Raw genomic sequence first — 24308 nt, 5'->3', positions numbered from 1 at the left:
CCAGGGAAGCATGAAAACAGAAAGCAGGAACAAAAATCAGAGTTTGGAATGATTTAAATGGTTCTTCAGCAAAGCTGCCTGCAAGAGCTGACCTGCTGGTGTACTTGACTTTTTAGCATATGCAAAGCAAAATATGCCAAGAATCAGCAAAACCAACAGTATGGGGAAAGTTGCGGGGACTGTAACTTTGTGCTAGTTTCATTTAAACCTTGAGAAATTGCCTTAAAATGTGTCCTTCATGCACTCTCGAAATTTATTCTACACTTGAAAATGCTTCTAGTGAGGGCAAAATTTTCACACCTGGGTGTCTCAGTCAGTTGGCTGAAGCTATTTTCAAAGGGTGCTGAGAAATCACAGTTTCTGCAATGGTTTCAGAACCAGGGACATGGGGTTGTGCTCTCCAAGAATCTTCAATCCAACCTGTCTGATGGATTTGACTAAATTTTTGCTTCAGAATTGGCCCAAAACAAAGAGTTTGAGCCAAGACGGCCCATTGTGTTAAAGGGGATGGATCTCACACGTTTCTGTGGACATCACTGGAGCTGGAGATGTCAGTTCTAGGTATCTATGCCTGTAAATGTTTGTTCTGAAAAACCTGGCATCTCTTTGTTGCTTGGATTTAGGCTTTGCTTGTGGCTCATCTGGGGCTGGGACACAGTAGCCCTTTGCTACCTGTGAACATCCTTTGGTTCAGTGAATGCCGCCCCACAGCTGCAAAAATACATTGTATTTCTTCCAGTCTCTATTTCAGTGATTCTGTCTGGGTTTGCACGTCTCAGGAAGGAAAATGTGATAGTGCCTAATGCCAGAGATATTTGAAGAAAGTGCTGGGAAGTGTGTCCCACCTGACAGATCTGGAACAAAAAGCATCCATTTGCTTCCGACCCAGAACTATCAGTGTTCTTAGGGGAACAGTTTTGGAAGATACATTCTGGTGTAACGGTTTTGTAACAGGGATAAATGACCATTATTTCAGCCATGTGAAGGGCCATGGTCTCCTCTGGGCCTTACACCAGAGCCAAGGATGAAAAGAAGTGTTTTAACTCTGCCTTCTACCAGGCACTGGGAACATGGGGCTCTTTATGATCCCTGTGATTTATTTGAACATCAGCCTTTTTCTTTAAGGTCTATTTTAGACCAAAGATGCGTCTACTGGATGAGGTTTGGTGAATGAGCGACCTGGTACCTTCCTCCCAACTGCATCCCAGGTCCCTGTCATTAATCCAGTATTAATGACCAAGAAACTAATCTGAGGAGAATGTAAATCCCACCATTTGCATGTTGTAGTATTTTTACCATGGGCAGGTCAAGCAAATGAAAAAACATTCAGTTAGGGAGCCAAAATGCTGCTTTGCCTTAACTAATTTTATAAATAAACCAAATTTAAATGGTTTATATATTATTGTTATATATATGGTATATATATGTGGTATATATTTATATAAATAATCATAAACCCTGTTTATTGTCAGGGCCTGGTGGTGCTGCTTCATCACCCAGTGTCTTGTAATTACACTATCTAATGGGATGGAGAATGGGAATTGGGCTTGCTCCTTTTGTGCTGCTCAAAAATGACTGAAAAGCAACAGAGGATTCCCTGAGGACTTCCACAGCTTTGGAGGGGAGAGAGTGATGGGAACCTGAATTTAAGATGCTGAAATTTTAGTGTTGAAAGGGAACTGTACATTTGCAAATAACTCAGAAAGCCTTGCCTTGGATTTTTGTCCCTGTGAAGCACAAAGCAGCTCAGTGGAAGAAGTGTTGCGGGAGCCTTGCTACTTCCAGGGTGGTTTGGGTTTGTTTTTTATCTCCAGAACATTTAATTAGGTGTTTCACTTTAGAGCCTCCCTGTAGGTATGCAGTTGTTAAACACTTTAGTTGCTGATTGAAGGGTATGATGATTGAAAGAGGAGTATCTTACAGTTTTATTGGTTATTTTTATATACTAAATAATAATAGAAATCTCATAAGGATGCTTTAATCAGCCAGAATCTGAAGTGCATTCCCAAATAAAACTTTCCACATTCAATTAAGTGTGCCTGAACAGGCTACCTGGGAGAACTGAGGCCATTAACAAATACTAGAGACAATCAAAGGAAAGGTGAGTGGACTTTGCCTCATCTCCCTTGCTCATTTTTATATTTAAATATGTATTTTGGTCTCTTTCTGCTTGCTGTAGTCTCTTGTCTCCATGTGGGTCTCTGAGTAGCAGCTGAATTCTCCCTAAAGGGAATTGTTCAGAGGTGAGGTGTTTAGAGCTGAGAATCAGTGAGACACTTAATGCATCCAAATGAGCTGAAGTTTGGAAGCGTTTGACACAGTGTGAATGGACACTGCAGAGGAATCAGACCTGCTTTAGAAGCTCTTGTATAAGTCCATCTCAAATGCAAAGGGTTCAGCAAGTGATTTAATCAAATGCACTAAAGTTTCAGTAATTCAGGAGCTTGCTGTTAAATCCAAGTGTGGTGTAGCAGTCTCATCTGCAGCACAGTTACAACCTCCAGCCAGCATATGCAGAATAAATACATGTGAATAAAACTAATATGAATGTGTGAATAAAACCTGTGAACAGTTGAAGGAAGAAGGCCTGGGGCATTTGCACTTGAATTTTAGTGACCTGCTTGTCAGAGCTGAGGATCTTTGGGCAAGAGAAGCATCCTTTGGCAGACACAAATATTTAAACGAGTATACTTTCTATGCCAAGCAGGCTTAAGGGAAAAGGAGTGAAGAAAAACCTGGTTAGTGTGAATGTGGCAGAGACACAGCAAATGGGAGATGGTGTCTGCCATATGGATTTAACTGAATTTAAATATTTTACCTTTGCCAAAGTGGCAGCCTCACTCCAGGAGTGCTTCTGTCCCCACAGAGCCCATGGTGCTGCTTTGCTGCATATTGATACCTGATGGGAGGTGTAGAGGTGGAGCCAGACTGTTCTCAAAGGTCCCCAGTGAAAAGATGAGTCAAGAAGCACAAACTAAAATACTGGAAATTTCAATTAAACACAAGAAGAAGCAATTTTACATTGAGGATGGTCCAGCACTGCAACAGGTTGTCCAGCATGGTTGTGGCTCCAACATCTTTGGAGATGCTCAAAACTCAACTGGACATTATCCTGATCAGCCTGTTGTAGTTGATCCACACTATCACAAAATTCCTTTGAGTCTTGGGTATTCTCCTATTCTGTGAGTCCTTGCAAAGGAGAAGAGCAGTTTAAAAATGGTGATGGAAGATGGACTTAGCATCAAGAGTTCAATTGGAAGGGAGGAAACTGTAAAACTTAAATAGAATCCAGTGGTGATGGAAATTCTGGGAAATGCTGTGTGCAGTAGTGACTTATAAAGTAGTTGTGATGGTAGCGGTGGGGAGTGAGAAGTAGTCATGAGTGAGTGACAACACACACAATGAGGGAAGAAAAGAGGAGTCTAAACCAAATCACTTCCCTCCAGTGGGACAAGTGGCAGAAGAAGCAGCAGCTGCCTCTGCCCTGGGCTGCCCTGCCTGTGGGGCTCAGGGCTGATAAGGGGAGAACTCTTGGTGGAGGTGAGAAGGGTGGTTTATAATTGTATTTATCTGACAGGTAACTCCAGCGTGAACTTCTAAGTGCACTTGTATCCCTGCAGCAAACAGATAAACACTGATAACTCTCAGCATTGACTCACAGCTGATAACCCATCAGTCTGTCTCCACCTGAGCCTGTGCCCTGCTGGTCCCTTTGTACCACCCAGAGACTGAGCATAATCCACTCCCTTTGGCTGTAGGAAATCCTGAAACCAGTGCTTAGCCAACCTCTGAACACAGGAGAAAAGTACTGGTCAGCAAAACATCTCAGTGCACAGTTTTGGCCCCATGCTGGTTTGTATTTTGGTCTCTTGGCTGGCAGTTCCCATGAGGAATTAGGTAAGATTACTTGTCAATAAAGAGAAAAGTTTTCATCTTCCTTTGTTCCTGCTCAAAGATCTCCCAGACACCAAATGGCCAAAATTTGTAATGAATATTCAGTTACTTAAAAATCTGGGCTGGACTTGACAGGAGGACATGTTCTTCAGGATTGTCATGGGACAATTCACCAGTACAGTGTAGCCCCTCTCTGGCTCTTTACAATGTTTATTCTGTTTTTATTAGAAAAGAGTTAGAACCACTGATGCTTGAGAAGGTGAGGTATGTAACTTTGAGTTTCATATCTCGATTTGACATAGAATTTCCATCAAGTATTTGGGCCCAGGGCTTGTGTCCACCAATGGCAGCCAGGTGCCTTGCTAATATATATGCAAAATTCATAAATCTTTAGGGGTGCACAGTGTTGGAAGATGTATTTAGGCTTATCTGTTCTGCTGTGGCCTTTGTCATCCATCCAGGAACAGAAGAGAATTCAAAACATCAACCTCATTGTTTAATGTCAGCTTGTCTCTCGTGCTCTGTCAGTGTCCTTGTTTGACTTGGGAACTTTCAGATTCTTCAAGGTGAGCCCTCATTCCTGGGAGAGCTGAGAGAATCGGAGCGTTTCGTGTTTAAACAAATATGTAATGTCATTCCAGTGCTCAGCTCTTCAGTGACTCTCAGCTAATGAGCTGGAATTTGAGCTGTGACTGTGCAGGAGTCAATGCTCTTAGTCACCACCCCGATACTCAGAGCAGGTTCCTGCTTTGGCTTACCTCATAGTTAATAGTGCATCTTTTGGCAAAAGGTGTGGTGTGTCATCATTAACCATTGAAATCCTGCAAAGTGCTGGGAAAACTTGCTGGAGCAGAGGAGGAAGTGGTGTTTGCCTGGCCAGGAAATGCAGGGTCTGCTCAAGGAGGGCAAATTGGTGCATGTGAGTGCAGCAGTCAAAGGGAACCACTGTTGTGCAGCATCTGGATCAATATTTGAGCCCTGTGGGGTTTACTCTGTTCATCTGGCTCCAGCAGTATCTCAGTCACAGCTGATCACTTGTGACTGCTGTGCTGCCCTGGCTGCCCACGGCAAGGCTCAGCCAGCTGGAGAAATACAGGAGTGTAACTCAGGGAAATCAGGTCAATCCCAGGACTTTCCCCTTCGTTTATTGTCATTTCACCACATTTTAGGCTGTGTGGCAATCTCATCTGCCCATGGTAGGGATGACTTCCTTCACATCTTCTTTCAAGGGATGCAAACCCTGATTCTATATTCTTGATTTTTGCCTAATGTCTATATAATAAAAGAAGGAAAACATGGCACAACTCAGCTCAAAGAGGAATTTAATGGTACTGAGTCCTCTTTTACATCAGCTAAATGCATTATCCACAGGAGCTTAACTCAACATCTTCACACAGGGAAGGGTACAGGTGCAGGTGCTGTTGCAGTATAAAAGATCCTTCTTTTAAACCAGCAACAGCAGTTTTAAACATGGTTTGCATTGGTGCTGTGCACACACAGGAATTCATGACTCTGGAGTGACTCTTTCTGTGTGATCTCCTCAGTCCCTGTGTCCCTCATCTGAAAGCAGCATGTGTTCAGCTTCTTTTCAAACCCTTACAAGCTATTCCACATTCAAATGCAAATACTTAATAACCAAAGCTTAAGGATCATATGATTCTGTAGACAGTAAATCTGGTGGTTCAGAGTTGTACACATATTTGGCAGATTATAGGTTTACCACTAGCAGATAATCTTTTAAAGAACAGTGGCTTTACTCCTTTTGTTAACTAATTAAAAAAGGAGAAAGAACTTCAAGCTGTAATTAGACCTCTTAAAACACATATTACTCCCTGAATGGTCTATACAACTAGGATAAATGTATAATTAGGAGGTTTCACCAAACATGATTAAAGCCAGTCATGTGTCCTAGGCCATCAAGCATTTATGTGTGCAGGAGATTGAGAGTAAAGTCAGGTGTGAATAGAAACCACATCACACATTTTATCTGTTGGACCCGATGTTCTTAGAGGTCTTTTCCAACCTAAACAATTCAGTGGTTCTGTATTATAAATGTTTAACTCCAACCATGAAAGCTTTTTTTTCAGATATAAATTCTGGAAGGATTGTCACATCCATAGCTTCTAGTGTTTGGTGACACTGGTGACAGTAATGAGACCAGGTCCCTTGGACCCCATGAGCTGTCACTCTTGTTGTCTGTGGCTTGCTGATAGTTGAAGAAATGTAGAAGTTGGTAGGTAGTTTTCTGTTCCTTATTGGTACGTTCCCAAGGCATAAGGAATTCTATCCCTTCTGAAACACAATTTTATTTTGAGGAATTTGGTTTCTTTTGCTTTATGGAGCTGGGAAGAAGAGAGCACATCCATTGACCTTTTGCACCTTTTGATAGGTACGAGTGCTTTCACCATACATTCATTTCTGCTGATGTCATCTCTTGAAGGGAAATTCCCAGGAAGGCTGTGGCAGTCCTGGGTCTCTGCAGCCACCATTCTTTCCATATGCTGATGGTTTATTATGTACTGGAATCTTCCCTGGCTTGTGTCTGACCAGCCACACAAGCTGGAGAAAGGCACTGGAAGCCCTTTTGCATCCTGAATTGCTCCTGGAACTCGCAGCAATCCCATTGTGTGGCTCAGATGTCCCCTCCCAGTGTCAAATCCAGGCTGGTGCCTCAGCACAGTGGCTGTGGAATCTCAGCACTGACATGGAACTGCACTTTGGGCTGACACAAGGGCAAGGAGGGGGATTGAGGCTATTTCCAAGAGACCTGTGGCATCTCTCCAAACCAGATGTTGGCACCTCTCATGGAGGTGCAGACAGTCTGTGATATGACTGCTGCCCAAAATTAAAGACAAGTTATTGCTTGCCCTGATAGGGCCTTGTTTCAAAAAAACCTTCAGTTTCAAGCCTTTCACTTTAGGAAAACACAATTGATAAGTGTTGAGGTTGCTGGGCTTAACCTGTGGGGAAGGAACTAGTTCGGGTTCTGAAAGATGACTCAGATATTTTCAGTTTTCCTGCCAGAAACCTGCTTGCACACATGAACAAATTACAGCAGAGCTACCAAGTGATATAGAAGGGAACGAGCTTCTTCAATTTATATCAATTTCTGCTTGGGGAACAGTGAAATTCAGTTAAAGTCTGAGCTGCCTGTTCTGCTTTTGTGCACCGACAGAATTGAGCTGGTGTCAGCCCTTTTTCTCTCATTAAACTCCTGAGAACCTTGAGGTGGGAAATAAATGGAAAAGCAGTGGGAGGAAAATCCAGTGCAGAGGAAATGGCAGAGGTGTCCTGCTACAGCTGTGGAGGAGAAGAGAATTTTCCTTGGCATATGGAATATCTGACTTTGTCATGTGTTTGTGCAGGTTGTCATGTCCACATGCACTTGGAGAGGAAAAGGGATGTTCCTATGGGTGTATGTGTATAAATGTACACAAAGATTAGCAGTTGTCTGTGTTGCATATGGAGTGGTTTTGGGACCAGTTTCTGAGTGGTTCATGGAATGCCTGTGGTCCAAATGAGCAGCAGCATAAGAATTTTTAGAGTTGTTTTGTTGTTCGTATTTTTTTTCCTCTTCTATGAAAAACACAAAGACAAGGCCTGTCATGGCTGGGACCACTTTTTGCCTTGGAGAGCTCCCCAGCTGTCCCTCTTCAGAGACAACTGAAACATAAATTTTGAGTGATTGATTAGAGATGGAAGATGGGGGGCCCCAGCTCATTTTAATAAATTAATTTTATCATATGAGTTCCAACAGGGTGCATGCTAGCCAAAGATCATGAAGAACTAGTAAGAACAGGAATTAGTCCTTTAATCCTAGATATAGAGCTCCAAAATGAGGCACAGTATAGAACCAACTATAAATAATTCCCTAAATTGTTTTAGATTTTTGCATGTTTAATCTAGTTGTCACAATGTAATGGCTGCATGGTCCATAGTCTTTAATATCTGATCTCAGAAGGGCAATAATATTCAGGTCCTTATGTGGATTATGCATTTTAAGACTGCTTTTATTCCCAGATGAAGTCAAAATCTCATTACTTAAGTTTGAATACCACTGCTTCAAAGAACATAGTTTAAATATTAAACAGATATTTGGAGTGTGTCAGCATGGGATAAGCCAGGGAGGAGGATTTGAGGAGGAACCAAGAGAGAAGAGTGAATTACTTGTTACAGATTATTTCATTGTATTGGGCATCTGATTCCATGGTATTGATGAAACTGAGTCACTCTACCACAAAATGAATACTTGGTACAGTTTTCCTGCTTTGCACAAGGATTGTAAGAGGAACCTTCTCACAACATTGTTTGGAGGAAATTCCTACCCAGTGCATTCACTGGGAGCAATACTGGCTGGTGAGCACAAAATTGTGTCATTTTTCTGTAGGTATTTCAAATTTGAGGAACATCCAGTGCATTTACAAACTTGTCATTGTTCAGGTGTAAATAACGTTGTCCATGTCATCCCAGGCAGGTGACTACTTTGCCTGTCACCCTCTCTGTGATCCAGATCTAAACTTCCTCAGAAACCACAGCCAGCCTCCAGTTCCCTGCTTTCTAATTCTGCATGACTAAGCCTTTCAGCACGTTAAAAATACTGTTGCTCATTCTGAAATACATTGGTTACCTGTGCAGCAATGCCTGCCAGCATATTTCTGCAGTGGAGTGGTTGGGAAACTGAGAGAAATTAAATCACTTGAGTCACGGTAGTGCCCTTTCTGCTCACACCCACGTGTGTGAGTTACGTCTGTGCAGCTTCTTGGGAGGTGTAGGAATGCCAGCAGCACTGCACACACCCTGCCAGCCAACAAGGAACTTGTATTCCTGAGAAAATGCGTATTGCTCCAGAATTCACACCAAAATATGAGGAAGTGAAGAATACACGAAAGTGTTCTGGTTTTGTGGCTATTGGAATCCTCAAAATATTCTTTTCAGCCAGGGATTACAGTGAGGAAAACAATGCAAACATGTCAGTGGTAGATTTTTGTCTGCTGATGGATATATTTGTGACTGAGGCACGTGGCTTGGAGTCTGCATGGCATTTTCCATGTTTGTGAATGAGACTGGTACTCTAGCTTGCCTTTGCTGTAGGGCACAAAATCAGTCATTTCCCTTGGCTTTTTCCTATCTGAAGAAGGAGAATTGGTCATTGCTCATTTTTCCCAAAGCACTTTCATGGTTAAGGATATATCATAAGCACAGAATCACAGAGTGGTTTGGGTTGGGAAGGAACTTAAAGTCCATCCCATTCCACCCCCTGCCATGGGCAGGGACACCTTCCACTATCCCAGATTGCTCCAGCCCCATCCAACCTGGCCTGGGACACTTCCAGGGATGAGGCAATCTGTGCCGGGACTTCACCACCCTCACAGAGAAGAATTTCTTCCAAATACCAAATCAAAACCTGTCTTCCTTCAGTTTAAATCCCTGCTGTTCTTCTCACAAATGATCTATAGAATAACAATGAATTGATGATTTGTAGAGGTTACATTTGTAGAAATAGATTTCCCTGTGCTTACAACTTTCTGCATTGACTGGTTCATTTCTGCTCCTGCAATTATTTCTGGGTGTAGCTCAAGCTGCTTAGATGGCTGAGAGTTTGCTTGTGCTCATGTTTCAGGTATTCAGGCATCAAAGCATTGTGTCTTAGCCTGCACTCAGCAGCACCCAGAAAACTGCAGGGGCAGTGGAAGAGCTTAGGTTGAAAATCAGGTCCTCGCTGTTCACTATAGCGTTGCTTGAAGTGGACCATTAAGAAAATTCTATTAGCTAAACAATTCCTTTTTGACTGTTTTAGATTGTGTTGTGCTGAATGGGAAGTATATCCTCCTTCTGTGGGATTATTACCCAGAAAGGGGCACTTCCCTGGGCACTGAGTGTCTCCTCCGTGCCCCTGCCCTGTGTGGCTCCTTACAGAGCCCATGGATGCTGCTGGGGCTCCCAGGAGAGCTCAGGTCTCCTCTGAGAGTTTTGGGGAGGTGTCTGCTGCTGTTCAAGGCAGGTGGAGTGAGATGGGTGCTCAGCAACTCTGAAAGATTCTGTTATTCCATAGCTTTTAATGAAGGAAGACATTTAGTTTGGGGGATTGCAGGTTCAACCCTTTCCCAGCTTTGAAGAGCCTTTAGGATTTCCCAGTCAGAACCTGTCCTTGGCACTCTGGGGAGGGTGACTTGTGCTTGGCAGGAGCTGCTGTGTCCAGATCCCAGAGCAGGGTTTGTTACACTCACCCACCTCCCCAGACCTTCCCAACTCAGGCTTAGCAAGAGTGAGCTGGGATCTGGGAACAAACTGGGGGTCTTCTGGCTCTTTTAGAATATATTCTTGGTTTTTTATTATTACTTTTCTTTCATGCCTAGAAATCTTCACAAAAAATATAGTCCCTTTCCTCTGGGCAAAAGACAAATGAAACAACTCTGAAGTTCTAAAAATAAATGCATACAGAAGGATCATTTTCCAGTCACATGAATTCATATTTCCCTGTCTGTTGTGCATCCTGAATTTAAAAAGCCAAGGTGGGGAGCTGCTAATGTTTCTATATTTCTTTTCTCAGTATTTCTGGCTGCTTGTGCTCTCTCGGGGTTTGGTTGGCATCGGGGAAGCGAGTTATTCCACTATTGCACCAACCATCATTGGGGACCTGTTCACCAAAAACACCAGGACCCTCATGCTGTCTGTTTTCTACTTTGCAATTCCTCTGGGCAGGTAAGTGACACGAAGCTTCTTCAGCCTGGTTTTGGCTTTTCTCTTAAATAAACTCACACAGATTTGAAATTGATAATGATGATAGTTCTTGACTGTGGCTGGAATGGTTTAGACAGGAAAATATTGTGAGCAGTGACTAATTAGTTGCAGGAATTAGATTCTTTTTTGGCCCTATTACTGGTTCATGTGTGACTTCTGGGAACTAATGGGAAGTGTGTTTTTGGTTTATTTAGATTTTTTCCTACTTTTTTACAGCAATGGGGTGGAAATGGAATAAAAATATTTTAGTTGACTTTTTCTTTCAGGGGAGTTTCTTTATCAGCCCAACACAGTATCTGATTGTTGGGACAGGAGGGAATCTGTCATTATTTTTATTTCTTAAAATAATGCCTGACCCTCTATTGTGAGGTTGTCAGCAAGGTGGCTTTGCATAGTTTGCATACCACTTCTCAGAGATGGACAACATCCTGGGCAAAAGGGCTTTATGGGTTCGTTTCCAGCAGGGAATATATGGGCAACATGTTCCAAACTCAGAGAAAAACTTCTGGTGGTGCATTTTACAAGCTGGAACACTTTCCTGTGAGATAAAACTCACAAACATCCTTTTGCTTTTGAGGAAAAAGAAAGAAAGAGATCTTTAACTAGTGAAAAGAATATTTTGCCAAGAGGACCAAGTATTCCAAGTATTCACATAGAAATTCAATGAACTAGAAAGAAATTACAAATATTCATCCTGCTGAGCCTGATTATGGGACTTCATTATCTCACTATCCAGCAGCAGCATGGATTACGAGGCCACGGAGGACAGGGCAAGGGCTGTAAACTGGAAGAGGTTTTGACAGGATATTAGGAAGAAAATCTTCCCTGTGAGGGTGGTGAAGCCCTGACACAGATCCCAGATTTCCAGCTGTGGCTGCCCCATCCCTGGAAGTGTCCAAGGCCAGGCTGGATGGGGCTTGGAGCCACCAGGGATAGTGGAAGGTGTCCCTGCCCATGGCAAGGGGTACAACTGGATGGATTTTAAGGTCTCTTACAACCCAGACCAGTATGTGATGATTCATTATTTGATTTTGGGGCCTGTCTGAGTAAAATGTCCAGTTTTAGGAAGGTTATAGCTGGCAACCTCCAAAGCTCAGCAGACTCTTCAGTAAAGGAGGGGCCCAGGGAGGAGAGCTCACAATTCCCCACTGCAATCCTGGCAACTTTTAGCCAAGGCAATCTCAGCAACAAATGCAGCAGTCTTGCAAAAGGGTATTTCCCTTCAGTTCATGTTGAGAGAAATGTGGCTGTGTTCACCTTTAGTCTCTTGTCACACACCTTTGGTCTTACATGTGGCTGAAGATCTCCCATCAAAGTTCTTGCAAGTTCTTCTTGGTTTTTCTTCCAACTAATAGAAAACACTCTCTTCCTGGATAATTAGAATCAAGTACTATTTAGTGGCAAGGAAAAAAAACCTAATGATGGAATATGGCCTGTCCTTGAAGGGCACTTTTTAACTCAAAGCTTGAACATAAAATTTTTCAATATTCATATTAGCACAGAAAAAGGCCTGATGTAGAAATGAAATTGGGAAATAAATTCTTTTTAAGTCTTTGTTTCCATCCACTGTAGATTGAAAGGTCAGCTATAAAATTCCAAATTTCCATCAGATTTGGACATTTTTAGATCAGCAGTTCTGGGTAGAGTCACATAGCAGCCACCATCTGCTTCAATCCCCATATTTATTTCTGTAGGACAAGGGAGCTGAGGACACACAGCTGGTTGTGCCTCTCTTTGCCTTTGTCCAAGAACAGCTGTTTCTGTGGCTTAAAGCTCTGACCAACCTCCTCTTGGCCTTTCTTGCAGTGGCCTGGGATACATCACTGGCTCCAGTGTGAAGCAGGTTGCTGGAGACTGGCACTGGGCACTGCGGGTAAGTCCCTCTTAATGACACCTCCTAATGAGAGCTGGTTGATTGGTGTTAGGAAGAGTTCCATCACACAGTGGCTCCACCTGTTATCAGATCTGAAAGGTGAAGGATTGGAAATTACATCTGTGGATGTGAAGTGCATGGCAGATGCACTCTCTAAGCAAAGATATGTGGGCTTGGATTGTGGGACTTGGTGTTTTCCCTGCTTGGGAGCAAGAATTTTCCAATAACTTCGTTATCAATCAATCAATCATGAGTTCTTGATGGGGACAGGAAGAGGAGACATTGGCCTTAAATCAACTCCACAGTCTTTCAGTCCCGTGCTGTCAAGAAACTCTGAGAATGGCTTCCTGCTTTGAGGAAAAAACACTTTGTTCCAGTTTCCGCTTGTTTTTCTGCCCTGAGACAGTCAGTTTCCTTCTATTTTAGCCTCTAGGGACCCTGATAAATGGGCTGAAAAGATAATCCACTCCAATCACATACTCACAAACAGCTTCTGCACACAAAGATGTCTTGAAAGAGCTGAGAGGAAGTGGCCCAGCAGAACTGGTTTGTGACCTTTGGTGCTGTGGGTGGCATGTGAGGTGCATTCTCTGGCTGTGGCGCTTCGTGGAGACCATGAGGCTCATGAAGCTCAGGCCAACAATGTTTGTAACAATTCTAGGGGATGAAATACAGGGGTTCCCATCTGAAGCAAACCTGCTCTCTGTGACACAGGCCCAGGGTAAGCAAAGCCAGGAACATCACCATGAACAGTTCATCTGTAGCTGGGAGAGTGGAGGGCAGTTTCCAGCTGTGCACCTGGAGTGGAAAGTGGAGTAGCCTAAAGCTCCCCACCAAGAGGATGCTGCCTCATTAGCAGAAATGTTTAAGGGTAACATGAACTTTTGAGCAGAGGCCAACACAAGGAGTGAAAACCCCAAAGCCCCTCCTCTGGTCAGTGGGCTTTAACTGGAGCACTCGTGGAAAACCCAAATGGTCATTCTGTGAAAAGAGATCACCACTAGGACTTTTCAGGTGGCATCTTCACATTCTCTTGAGAAATCCAGGCTGTCTGCAAGACTGCACCCCTTCCAGGTCATGATTTCCACTATAAATGACACATTGGTGCAGGATTCCCTGGCTGTACAAAATCTGGGCAATCTGATGAGCTGCTCACATCTGTGGTGGTTGCTTTGGACACTGTTGCTCAGTCTTTGTAGTCACACAGCACACCCAGAAAGCATCCAGACATCAGTGTAAAGCAGCTTCCAACCCGGTGGCAATTATTGCACTCTTGCAAGATGGGAATGATTCCCCAAGATGATGCATCTCTCCGTGATCTCCTGTGGGCTCCAAATACAGGAGAGGTCAGGAATAAGCTGTACTTCAGTGGGCTGAAAAAGGCAGAAGGGCACATGGACAAGTGGCAGCTTTGTCTCTGGATCTAATAACAAAGCAAGTGTTTCACTCAGCATTACTGAGTATTCATGGATATTGTCCTGGTGGATGCTTAAGCTTTTAGATAAAAATCAAAGAGACTTGCATCATCTGGCTGTAGAAAAAAACAGCATGTCCAATATTTTTTACCAGTGCTGTGTCTTCTGTTCAGCTGTCATAAGGATACTGTATCAGGCTTCAGTGTATTCCTGGATGAGCAACTTTCCTGACTTTTAAGTTCTGAAATACTTCTGTCTTTCCTTCTCTGTGAGTTTGTCATCTTTGGACATGAAACATTGATCCATGTGTGAAGGCCATTCTCAGGTTAATAATGGAAGCTTTTTCTTTTTTTAACAAGAATTTATTTTTTAAATAGCATGTCTAGATGAGATGATAGTTCAGTGAAATCCATGTTCCTATTTTCCTGATGCAGCTATTTTCCATTCTGACAATAATGGAATTTCAGTGTCAAAATAAGAATAGTTTTTATAGCTTGCAAAATGCTCTAGGGTCTTTGTATTTTTACCTAGTGCTTGGGATAAAGGATTATACTGGGAAGCCAAGGCCTTGAATGTGGTTTTTTTCCTGTCTTCCAGCCTGAATTTTCAATGTTTCTTGGCCTGTTGTACTGAGGTAACCTGAGGAAGGTGCCTGAACACAGGCAGACATTGTGGGTTAGCTGGAAGAGGGATGTATGTCAAGCAAAGGGTTTCAAAGCCAGCATTTGCCTGCACCCAGAAATCTTTCAGCTGGTCTAATTGCCTTTAAAAGGCATCTGCAGTCACCCAGAAACCAGCTGGTCTCTCAGCCCAGCTGGGAGCTGGTTTCCAAAGAGTTAAACATCACTCAAGAATGATATTTAGATGAATCTTGGTACTTACTAACACAATGGACTGCCTCACTCAGAGTATTTTCAAAGCTGCATGTTTCCAGGGTGAGATAAGAGAGTCCAGGGAATGACAGGGAGGAAGGAAAGGAGCAGATGCCTTGATGCTTCCAGGTTGTGACTGGCTGTGCCACTGAAACCACACAGATTCTGTGTTCTGCTTCTTCCTAGCCAGTTAAAGCTAACCCCCCTGACTCCTGTGCTAATTCCCTGCTCCTTTCTTGCAGGTATCTCCACTCCTAGGAATGATAACAGGGACACTCATCCTGATATTTGTGCCTGCTGCTAAAAGAGGCAATGCTGAACAACTCGGGGGGCAGCTGAAGGCTCGGACGTCGTGGCTGAGAGACATGAAAGCATTGATCAGAAAGTAAGAGCACAAGTGAAAACTGTGTTTTGCCTCTGATGCTTAATTGGGACATCCAATGGTCTGGATTTAGCACAGGGAGTCTGGAAAGTGACGAAATGCAGGGAATTGCAGGAAGTTTAGTCTGTGGACCTAGGAAAGAAAATCACAGTTCCATGAGGTATCGACTGCTGTGACAATGATGCATTCCAAGTTTTGCTCTAACCTTTCCAAGATTGACATCTAAGAAAAAGTCTGCTTTGTTTGGCTCATACTTCACACAAATCAGGGCTTTTGAAGTGTAGAAATTGCTGTGTTCCTGTATTAATTGTTGTGCCACTGTTGTTCAGACACTTAGATCCTTTTTCTTCTTTAAAAGAGCCATTCTGCTCAGGGCGAAAAGAGAGTTTTAGCAATCTAAGATAAAAAACACACACAGAAGCTGGCACTATGGCAAGTTTGAATATATGTGAACAACCACATGTGACTGAATCCATGAGAACTGAATGTGCTTGTATGTGTGCATAAAGGTTCACATGCTCATGAGTTTTAAGCAGCTGCACTTCCTTCCAGAAAACTGGCCTGTGAATGTGCAAATGCTTTCACTTGTGAATGCAGGGTTACCTTGTCATTCTCATGGGAAACTTGTGATGTCCTTCATTTTTAGAACCACTGGCTGGAATACCTCCCTGGTATTGTCATCCAGTGCCAAAGGACTATGAAAAGTGATGGTAGATAATTTATCATTATTTCTGTGTTACTGCTTTTTGTAGCTTATGTAAGTAGTAAGTAAATGGTGGCATGGATGGGGAGGGCGAAGGGAAACTGCTCATCCAAGTAAACAGGTGACATTAGAGTGAAAGCCCTGTGATTCACACACCATGTCTAAGTGACCAAGCACTGATAATCTTCTCAAACAGTCCCTGAAAGAGTCCTGTGGAGCATCTCTGATGAGCTCAGAATATTGCTATCAGTGGAGCATCACATGTGAATATTCCATGCTTCTTATTCTCCATTCCCTTGTGCCTTTTGTTACCTCTGCCCCTTGGCAAGGGGAGGTGGCAGCTGTGGGGGAACACTGGGCTTTGTCACTGAGGCTCCCGTGTTCCTGCTTGTTCATTTTCCCCACTGAACCTTCTCTTGCTTTTGTCTCCACAGCCGCAGCTATGTGTTCTCATCCCTGGCCACCTCAGCCGTCTCCTTTGCCACAGGGGCACTTGGTATGTGGATCCCTCTGTATCTTCACAGAGCACAGGTGGTGCAGAAGACAGCAGAGACCTGCAGCTCCCAGCCCTGTGGCACCAAAGATAGGTGAGAGTCAGAGTCAGCTGCTTTGCAGAGGGGGAGAGGGGGTGGGGGCTTATTTACCAGAGGAAACAGGCAAGTCCCACAGAGACAAGGTACTAGAATGTCTGTAATTTCCTCTAGGTCCTTGCAACAATGATAGGAAATGCTGGGATTGTAAACTAGGCTTTATTTCTCTTCTTCATTGCATGAAGTCAAACCAAGGGAGAAGCAATGACCTCAGCTCTGTCTTAGTTCCCAGGCTGTGGTGCAGAGGGGAAAAAAGGAAAAGAGAAATCCTCTAAGGAGGATGTTTGGAGAGCTGAGAATTTGGGTTCTTAAGACCCATCTGTGATAGCAGCAGAATAAGCTGGCAGGTTAGGAAGCCCCAGTGGTGCCTCTAATTCAGAGGTTGGAATGGTTCCCCTAAAGCTGCAGGGACTAATCCTGTGAATTTTGTTTCTGTGTGAGGCAGGACTTGCTTGTTTTATTGCTCTGTAAACTGCTGTGTGTGCTGAGTTTTGCTGAAGAATGTCCCAGAGATCTGGGACACTTTGGGCTGGAGTGTTTAATGTTATACAGTGGTTTGGGTTTTCAGTCCTGGTTATGGAATATCACTTGCAACACATAAGCTGTGAAAAGTAATTCTTCATTTTGTACACCATTTACAATGGTGGCACAAACCAGAAAATGCTGTAAAAGCATCCCACCAGGTAAATAAAAGACATTAAAAAGCCTTTTGTCAGATCTTTTGCTTTTTAGCTCATGAGCGAAAATCGTATTAGGAAAACCTTCTTGCCAAAGCAGACATAATCCCATCTCAATTAAAGTAGTTAGTTGAGTGCCATCAACCAGAGTGTCCAGCAGGCAACTTCAGGCTGTTCCACAGAAATGCACTGAGCAAAACACTCAGCTCCAGCCTGACTGCCCATCTGCTGTTTGCAAAGAGAAATTCCCCCTCCTTGATGACACCTCAATTTTGAACTGTCCCCAAGCTGCTCTAATGTGGTTGCCCAAGACCTTGTAGTCCAAGTCCTGCACACATCATAGGGAGAACCCTCCTGGTGCTTTAAATTAAAATGAACACATTTCAAATGTGTAACCTGACAGCAAAAAGCTTCTTTGAAATGGCCTGAAAGGAGTTATGAAGTCAAAGTAAGTTGGAAGTCACTGGCGTTTAAGAGTCTTGTTCAGTTTCCTTGCCCTGAAACTTCCTGGTGCCTGTCCATGATTTCTCCTCACATGATCAATGTACAGGTTATTAATTAGTTTTGTGTATACATAATTAGCTGTTCAGGGCACTTTGTAGGAATCCCAGTTCCACTCAGGGATGCAGTGTGAGCCCTTTGCACCCTTTTGCCCATGGATCAAAGCCTGTGTACAATGCTAAATTTATAATATATAATATGCTGGTTTTTTCTTAATTGCAGGAGAAGAGGGCTAAAATAACGAGCACTTGTTTTATTTAAAATTTGCAAAGCCATTTTGCAAACTGTGCAAATTTCCATTAATCAGTTTACCCTAATAATTTGCCCAAAGACCATGCCCATTTTGAGGAAAAACTCAAAAAAAACCCCAAAACCAACAAAACCACCCACCTTTTTCTTATTTTGTTTCTTTCTTTCTTTTTTTTTTTTTTTAAATAGTTTGATCTTTGGAGCAATCACTTGCTTCACTGGCTTCCTGGGTGTGATCACAGGGGCAGGAGCAACCAAGTGGTGCCGCTCCAAGACGCAGCGAGCTGACCCTCTTGTCTGTGCTGTTGGGATGCTGGGATCAGCCATCTTCATCTGCCTCATCTTCGTGGCTGCCAAGAGCAGCATCGTGGGAGCCTATGTGAGTATAATAATCCTTTCCATATTCCAAACTCCTTAGGAGACTGGCTGCATTGTGCCCTGCAGAAAGCTTGGGATGTTTTTTTGCATTTCCTTCTTTTTGCCTCTTGGCATTCTGTGCCTGAAATCTGCAACTGCTTCTCCCTGCTGCCATCAGAATTCAGAGCTCCATGGAAACCCACAGCCTTTGGGCTGTTCTATCTGCACCTCAGTCCACACCTTTATTGCTCTTGCCTAATGTTTTGATACAGGAAAATGGAGCACTTTCCTTGCAGTGAGGGTATTGTAGCTGCAGTGGTACCAGATGACAATTACAGTGTAATTTGTCTGTGGGCAAGCTTTTGGCTCCCTCTTGGTACCATTCATTTCCGTAACTAGGTGGATTGCACCAGGCCACTATTAATTACCCAGTAATTTCATTTTGTTATCTGTATTACCATAGCCCAGTAACCTACAGTACTTGATGCTACACAAATACAGATTAAAATATGGCCCCGCTCTGAGTGCTTAGAATTGAATCATATAAAAAGATATCAAATAGATCCAGATAAATAGAATGGTTTTGGGTGGAAGGGACTTTTGAAGGTCATGTAATCCAATCCCCCTGCCCTGTGCAGGAACACCTGACCTTGGTACTGAGAGCCCCCTCCAATCTGACCATGGATGTTTCCAGGAATGAGGCATCCACCACCTCCTGGTCACCCTGTGCCAATGCTTTACCACCTTTGTAAAACACTCTTTCCTTATATCTCATCTAAACCAACCCTCTTTTAGTTAGACTGAAGGGAGAAACAAAAGCTCAACTGTAATAATCCAGCCTTGGGCTAGAATCTTGCTTTCAGCAGGGAGTAAAAATCCAGTCACTGAACAAGTCTCTGGTTCCCTTTAAATGTCAGAATGAGAGAAGCCTGGGACCTGGGAGAAGTTTATGAAGGGAAAGAATGAGATGTTTGGAGTAGTGGGATCCCTTCTGAAAGCTCACCCTTTACTTGCACACAGCATCACAGGCTCATCCAGCGAGGAGAATTCATTTACAAGTAACCAGCCAGCTGCTGTTCCTCATTTCTGTGTATTTTCAGCACTGGCCTGGCTGTGGTTATTTGGTGAGCCTTTCAGCAGCTGCCACAGTTATGGGGAAGCACAACCAGAGAGAGTGGAAGTTCAAAATCATTAAGACAGGGCCAAGAATACCTCCTCTGGCTATTTAAGATTTAGATCTCTGGTTTGTGACCGTGAACTAACATTTGAACTGGCAGGAAAATGATCACCTCAGACAACCCGAGAGAGGGTGTTACTGGTTGGTGAATCATTAACCCTCCTCTCATTGATCTATCACACCCTTCACCTGCTCCCTCCACCTCTTTGTGAGACAGAGCTGTGATTTTCTCCTTTCTCAGACCTAGTGACAGACATGTTCATTTGTGCTGTTCAGTCTCTTTATACAGAAACCTCTCCTTTTCTAGGCTGGAAATACTGTTTTCAAAACTTGTGCAGCAGGAGGTAGCTATTATAAAATAGAAAAATATCATTTTTATATTTTTCTATTTTTTTAATAGCCATGCAACTATTCTGCATTGTTGGAGTATATAAATATAGATGGTATCGTTTAAACAATCCTAGAAACAATTTATTTTATTATGGATGAGCAGTAAATCTAATAAAGAGTCAGTGATTTGCAAAGGAAGTTACAGCTGCAAATGGAGGGGGGTTATAAGGAATATGAGTCTGTTTGTGATGCTGTTGGGCTGAAGCAAGAAGCACTGCCTCTCCATAGCCCTAAACACTCTGCTGCTGGAAACCTGAGGCCCAGAAGGTGAGGCCAGGTCTGGGTTGGAGCTACCAGTGTCTCATAAGACAAGGTATTATTGTGACACTGCCACACTGAACTGACTTTCCAAGGCAAGTTTCTAACACAAAGTCCTGTTTTTCCATGCCATTCAAAGAGCTGTTGCAATCTTGCAGACTTCCAGAGTGTTTAATTCCCTTGTATTTCAAGGAGAACAGGAGAAGGAGACCTGCACTGCCAGGTTGCATGCTGTAGCAGTTTCTCATTGACTTTAAGTCTCACTGGTCCACAATGACCAGTTATTATTAAGAGGAGAGTGTTCTGTGACTGGTGGACAGAATGATGGGCTAGGTTACCTTCCTTATCTCAAAATCCAGGATAAAATCTCCTTCTGGAAACAATACAGTCAAGTTTATTGGTTAATTTTCTTGTCCCTGATCTCTTCCTTGACAGCTTGTCCTGGCTCACATCCTGGAGTTCTGTGTCTGTGAAAGGCAGAGCAGTGTCTGTCCCCAGCATGGTGATATCTGCCAACCTTCTGTACTGTGACTGTCCTTAGGCTTCTGTCATGGATCACACGGTGCAAAAATTGACAATGAATGCTTTTGGAACCCTCATTGGCTCAGAGCCTTAAAATTCTCACTTCCAAGCCATTAGGTGGGTCCCCATGAGGGGATGTTCTCTCTCACAGACAGAGCTGTGGTGGCCACCAGATCACCAGCTCCCTCCCTGCTTGAGTTAACAGTGGAGAGCTTTAATGCTGACTGATACAGGCATCAGCTCAAATGAAGTGTTCAGCACTCCAGCAAGAACCTGCAGAGCCCTTGCTTTTTAATTTCTTGGGTTTATAGGTTTTATTTTTTTGGAAAAGACCTGCATTTCCATTAACATGATCACTCTGCCCCTTACATCTTGTGTGCTGTCTGCTCTCTTCCTCTCCTGAACACATTTCTCTGTTCAGTCCTTTCTTGCAAATTATTTTGGTCCTTGGGGGCAATTCCCATTCTGTAGCAGCCACTCCCATTTGAGAGAACTTTTTTCCAGCCAATCTTTTCATACTGATCCAGTAAATTATTGGCAGTGATGAAGTGGCAAGATGGACTAAAACAACAATTCTGTTTCATTTAGCTGCCCAGACACCTGTAATTTCTCTCTTTCAGTATCTTACTTGGCTGTTTAGTCCAATCACTTCTCACTCAGGTTTCCTTGCAGCCTGTGGATTTGTGTGTTGTAATCCAGCTCATTAAAGCACCAACTTTGCATATCTGCAAGTCCCACTTTTTCTGAAGCACATACTCTTTGAAACTTGGTTTTCAAACCTGTCTCTGGAAACCCATTATATGTGTGGCATCATCATCTCACACTGCTCAGGCACTTCAACTGCAGATTTTACACTTGTTTAAATAGCCAAGTGACTGGAGAGAGATGTTCTGCTTTGCCTCCCTTTGACACTGTTCCAACTTCCTCCATTTCAACATCTATTTCAATTCCTCAAAGACATTTTATGATCTTGCAGGAACAGCAAATCTCAGGGTAAAAACTTGCCAGAGAGCTTTTACAGCATCTTATTCTCAACCCCAGGGACTTTCTGTTGTCATGTTGTTGGTGACCTGCCTACTTCTGAGGCATCAATATTGTCCAGAGCTGAGCTGGAGTTAGAATTGCTCCAGATTCAGGAATACCTGAGGGTGTCTTACCCACTATTTCAAAGAGAAATACGAATAATGAAGATATTGACATATCCACCCTTTGCAAACAGCCATGGAAGGCATTTGTAACCTGCTTAGAACTTGCTGTGAGAGCAGCTGGTGTGTCCACTCTGAAACCTACTTAATTTATCGTTTTTGGGACTCAGAATTGGCTAACTGATCACTTAAACACAAAAGCACAGATGAGCAATCAGACATCAAATGGACATGGAGGGATGTTACACAGCACAGCTGGAGTCAGAAATAGATGTATATGTAGAGGTGAAGTCTCTGTAAAATGAAGCTTCAAAGAGTGTGTGAGGAATCAAACCTGAGCATTTCAGGAGCTGTTATCTGCTCTGGGGCTGCCCTATTTGCTGTAAGCATCCCTGGAGTCTCCTTTCTGCAGAAATGCCACATATCCTCACATGCCCTTTGCAGTGGGGGAACTTATTTTTGAAAGCCCCCATCAGCAGCTGAAGGACAGACTTTTTTTAATGTCAGTATCTTCTCTCCTGCTTTTAGATCTTCCTCTTGTTCCTCTTTTCCTTTTACCAGTACCCACCTATTAATCTCATGTTTCATGGATTGCTTGAAATACACATTCATCAGCTCAGAACTGGTGTGCTCTGAAGTTTGTAGCATTTCAGTGATTTGTGCTAAATTCCTGCATGAGGGACAGGTTCTTGCTGCCTGTAGCAATTGAAATGTGTGCAGTTCACATCAGCTCAAGGCAAGCAGTTGCTGTTTGCAGTGCTGGGAGCAGGCAGGGCACATGGATGCTGCATTCAGAATTGGGATTCCATTGTTCCCAAGCTCAGTTTGGTCTCTCCAGGCCCAGAACCCCAGCAAACAGCAGCTGCAAAGCTGTAGCAGGACAGATTTCAGAGCAGGTCTGAGGATGTATCTGGTACCCAGAGGACACGTGGCTTCACTCCTGACAGCACTTTGGTTTATTGGATGCGTTCTCACCTTGGCAGGTGTCATTCCCAGTGAGAATGGGAGAGCAGTGGGCAGTGGGAAAGTGGAAATAGAGATTTCCTAAGTGACCAGCTGGGCTGTAATGACTGGCTCAAACACCATCACAGAGGAAGCAGATCCAGTCACATAAAAAGGGGATAGGGAGGGAAAATATTTGGGAAACACAGACAGTTTTAGAAACAAATAGAGGAAGCTTCTGTAGGTCAGTGTGTAAGACTTGCTAAATAAAGCAAATTATTCCTGGCAGTGACAGGGTGATCTGAGGGGTTCAGGCAACCTCAACTGGTGTGTGGGGAAGACAGTGGCAGTGGTCACATCATGTCACAGCTGCCCCTCTTGCAGTCCTGTGGGTTTTAATGTCTGTTGCTGGACATCTCCACAGAGCCAAAGACTGTATTTCACCACAAGACACTGCTGTTGCAAAGCCCACACTTAATTCCAGTCTCCACTGGACAGATATTCCTGTGTGATGCTGTCAGGGAGGGAAGGGATCCTCCACAGTTCTCTACAGAAAACCTCAGCTGGTTTGCTGCGGAGCTGAACACATAACTTGGTTCCCAGGAATGGAAATGGCTCTGCTTTGGGGAACTGTGGCTTTCTTGCCTTTTCTAACAGGCTTTGTAGAAAAGAATAGTGCAAGTTGGGCTTGATGATCCTTAAAGGGCTTTTCCAACCTCAAGAATTCTGTGATTCTAAGTGTTCAAGCCTGGGGCTGTCTCTTCATGCTGGTTTTTCATGTTCTTCTAAAATCAAATGTGTCAGCCTTTAATTTAGCTGCTCTGTAGATCATAAACTTAGTTTACAATAACAACATTTCAGGCCAGCCCTCCAGAGCTCTGATACAAGTCTATGGTTTGTTAATAGTCAGGATAAACCACAACAGCAGCAAGGAGTGTGCTGTGTAGGTATGAGAAAAATAAGCAACAACAGAAAGTTTGTGACAGGTTATTTTTCCTCTGAATGTCAAGTGAATAAATCTTCTCCTTTTTGTGTGTTTTGTTACAACAGATTTGCATTTTTATCGGAGAAACTCTTCTGTTTTCAAACTGGGCTATCACAGCAGACATACTAATGGTGAGTGCACTCTGGAACAGCATCTTTCTGTGCTCAGAGCAGTTTGTCAACTTGAAAGAACAACCTGAAGTTCACAATTTCTTCCAGATCCTACTCCCTGCTTCAGCCTATTCGGGTTTTCGTTATTTTATTTTTGCTTACTGAAAAGTGACATAGGGAGAAAGAAAGAAAAAAGATCCTTTTTGTCCTTTGTTCTGAGCACCAGGGGGAGATGTCCAGAAAGGACAACATTTCTGAATTCCAGTAATTTCCCAAAATTTTAAGTGTTTGTGCAAAACCCCACATGCACAGAATTCAGGCAGCGTTTCCCAACGGTCAGCAACGTTTGTGGGCTTTTTTATCAATAATTCAGCTTTGTTCTGCAATAGGAAATCCCTCCACCCCTCCTCTGACCACAAAGGCAGCCCATCTACCTACCATTCAACACATACACAATAGAAACCCACCTCTGGGAAAGCAGAGAGGAAAAGAAAGTATAAAGAATTTTTTGGACTATGTCCACCT

General features: G+C 43.3%; 1 protein-coding gene across 1 annotated transcript in view; it reads left to right on the top strand.

Annotated features, from left to right (window-relative positions):
- Positions 1-24308, top strand: part of LOC136369997 (sphingosine-1-phosphate transporter SPNS2-like) — a 134176-nt gene that overhangs the window by 72945 nt on the left and 36923 nt on the right. Inside the window, exons 4-9 of the mRNA XM_066333172.1 lie at positions 10445-10596; positions 12442-12508; positions 15038-15180; positions 16315-16467; positions 18087-18276; positions 23739-23804. Coding sequence (XP_066189269.1) covers positions 10445-10596; positions 12442-12508; positions 15038-15180; positions 16315-16467; positions 18087-18276; positions 23739-23804 — 771 coding nt within the window. The remainder of the gene's footprint in view (positions 1-10444; positions 10597-12441; positions 12509-15037; positions 15181-16314; positions 16468-18086; positions 18277-23738; positions 23805-24308) is intronic.

This window comes from Sylvia atricapilla, chromosome 20 (assembly GCF_009819655.1).
Source record: "Sylvia atricapilla isolate bSylAtr1 chromosome 20, bSylAtr1.pri, whole genome shotgun sequence".
NCBI lineage: Eukaryota > Metazoa > Chordata > Aves > Passeriformes > Sylviidae > Sylvia > Sylvia atricapilla.
Note: the sequence above shows the minus strand (reverse complement) of the source record. Positions and strands in the feature narration are given on the sequence as shown.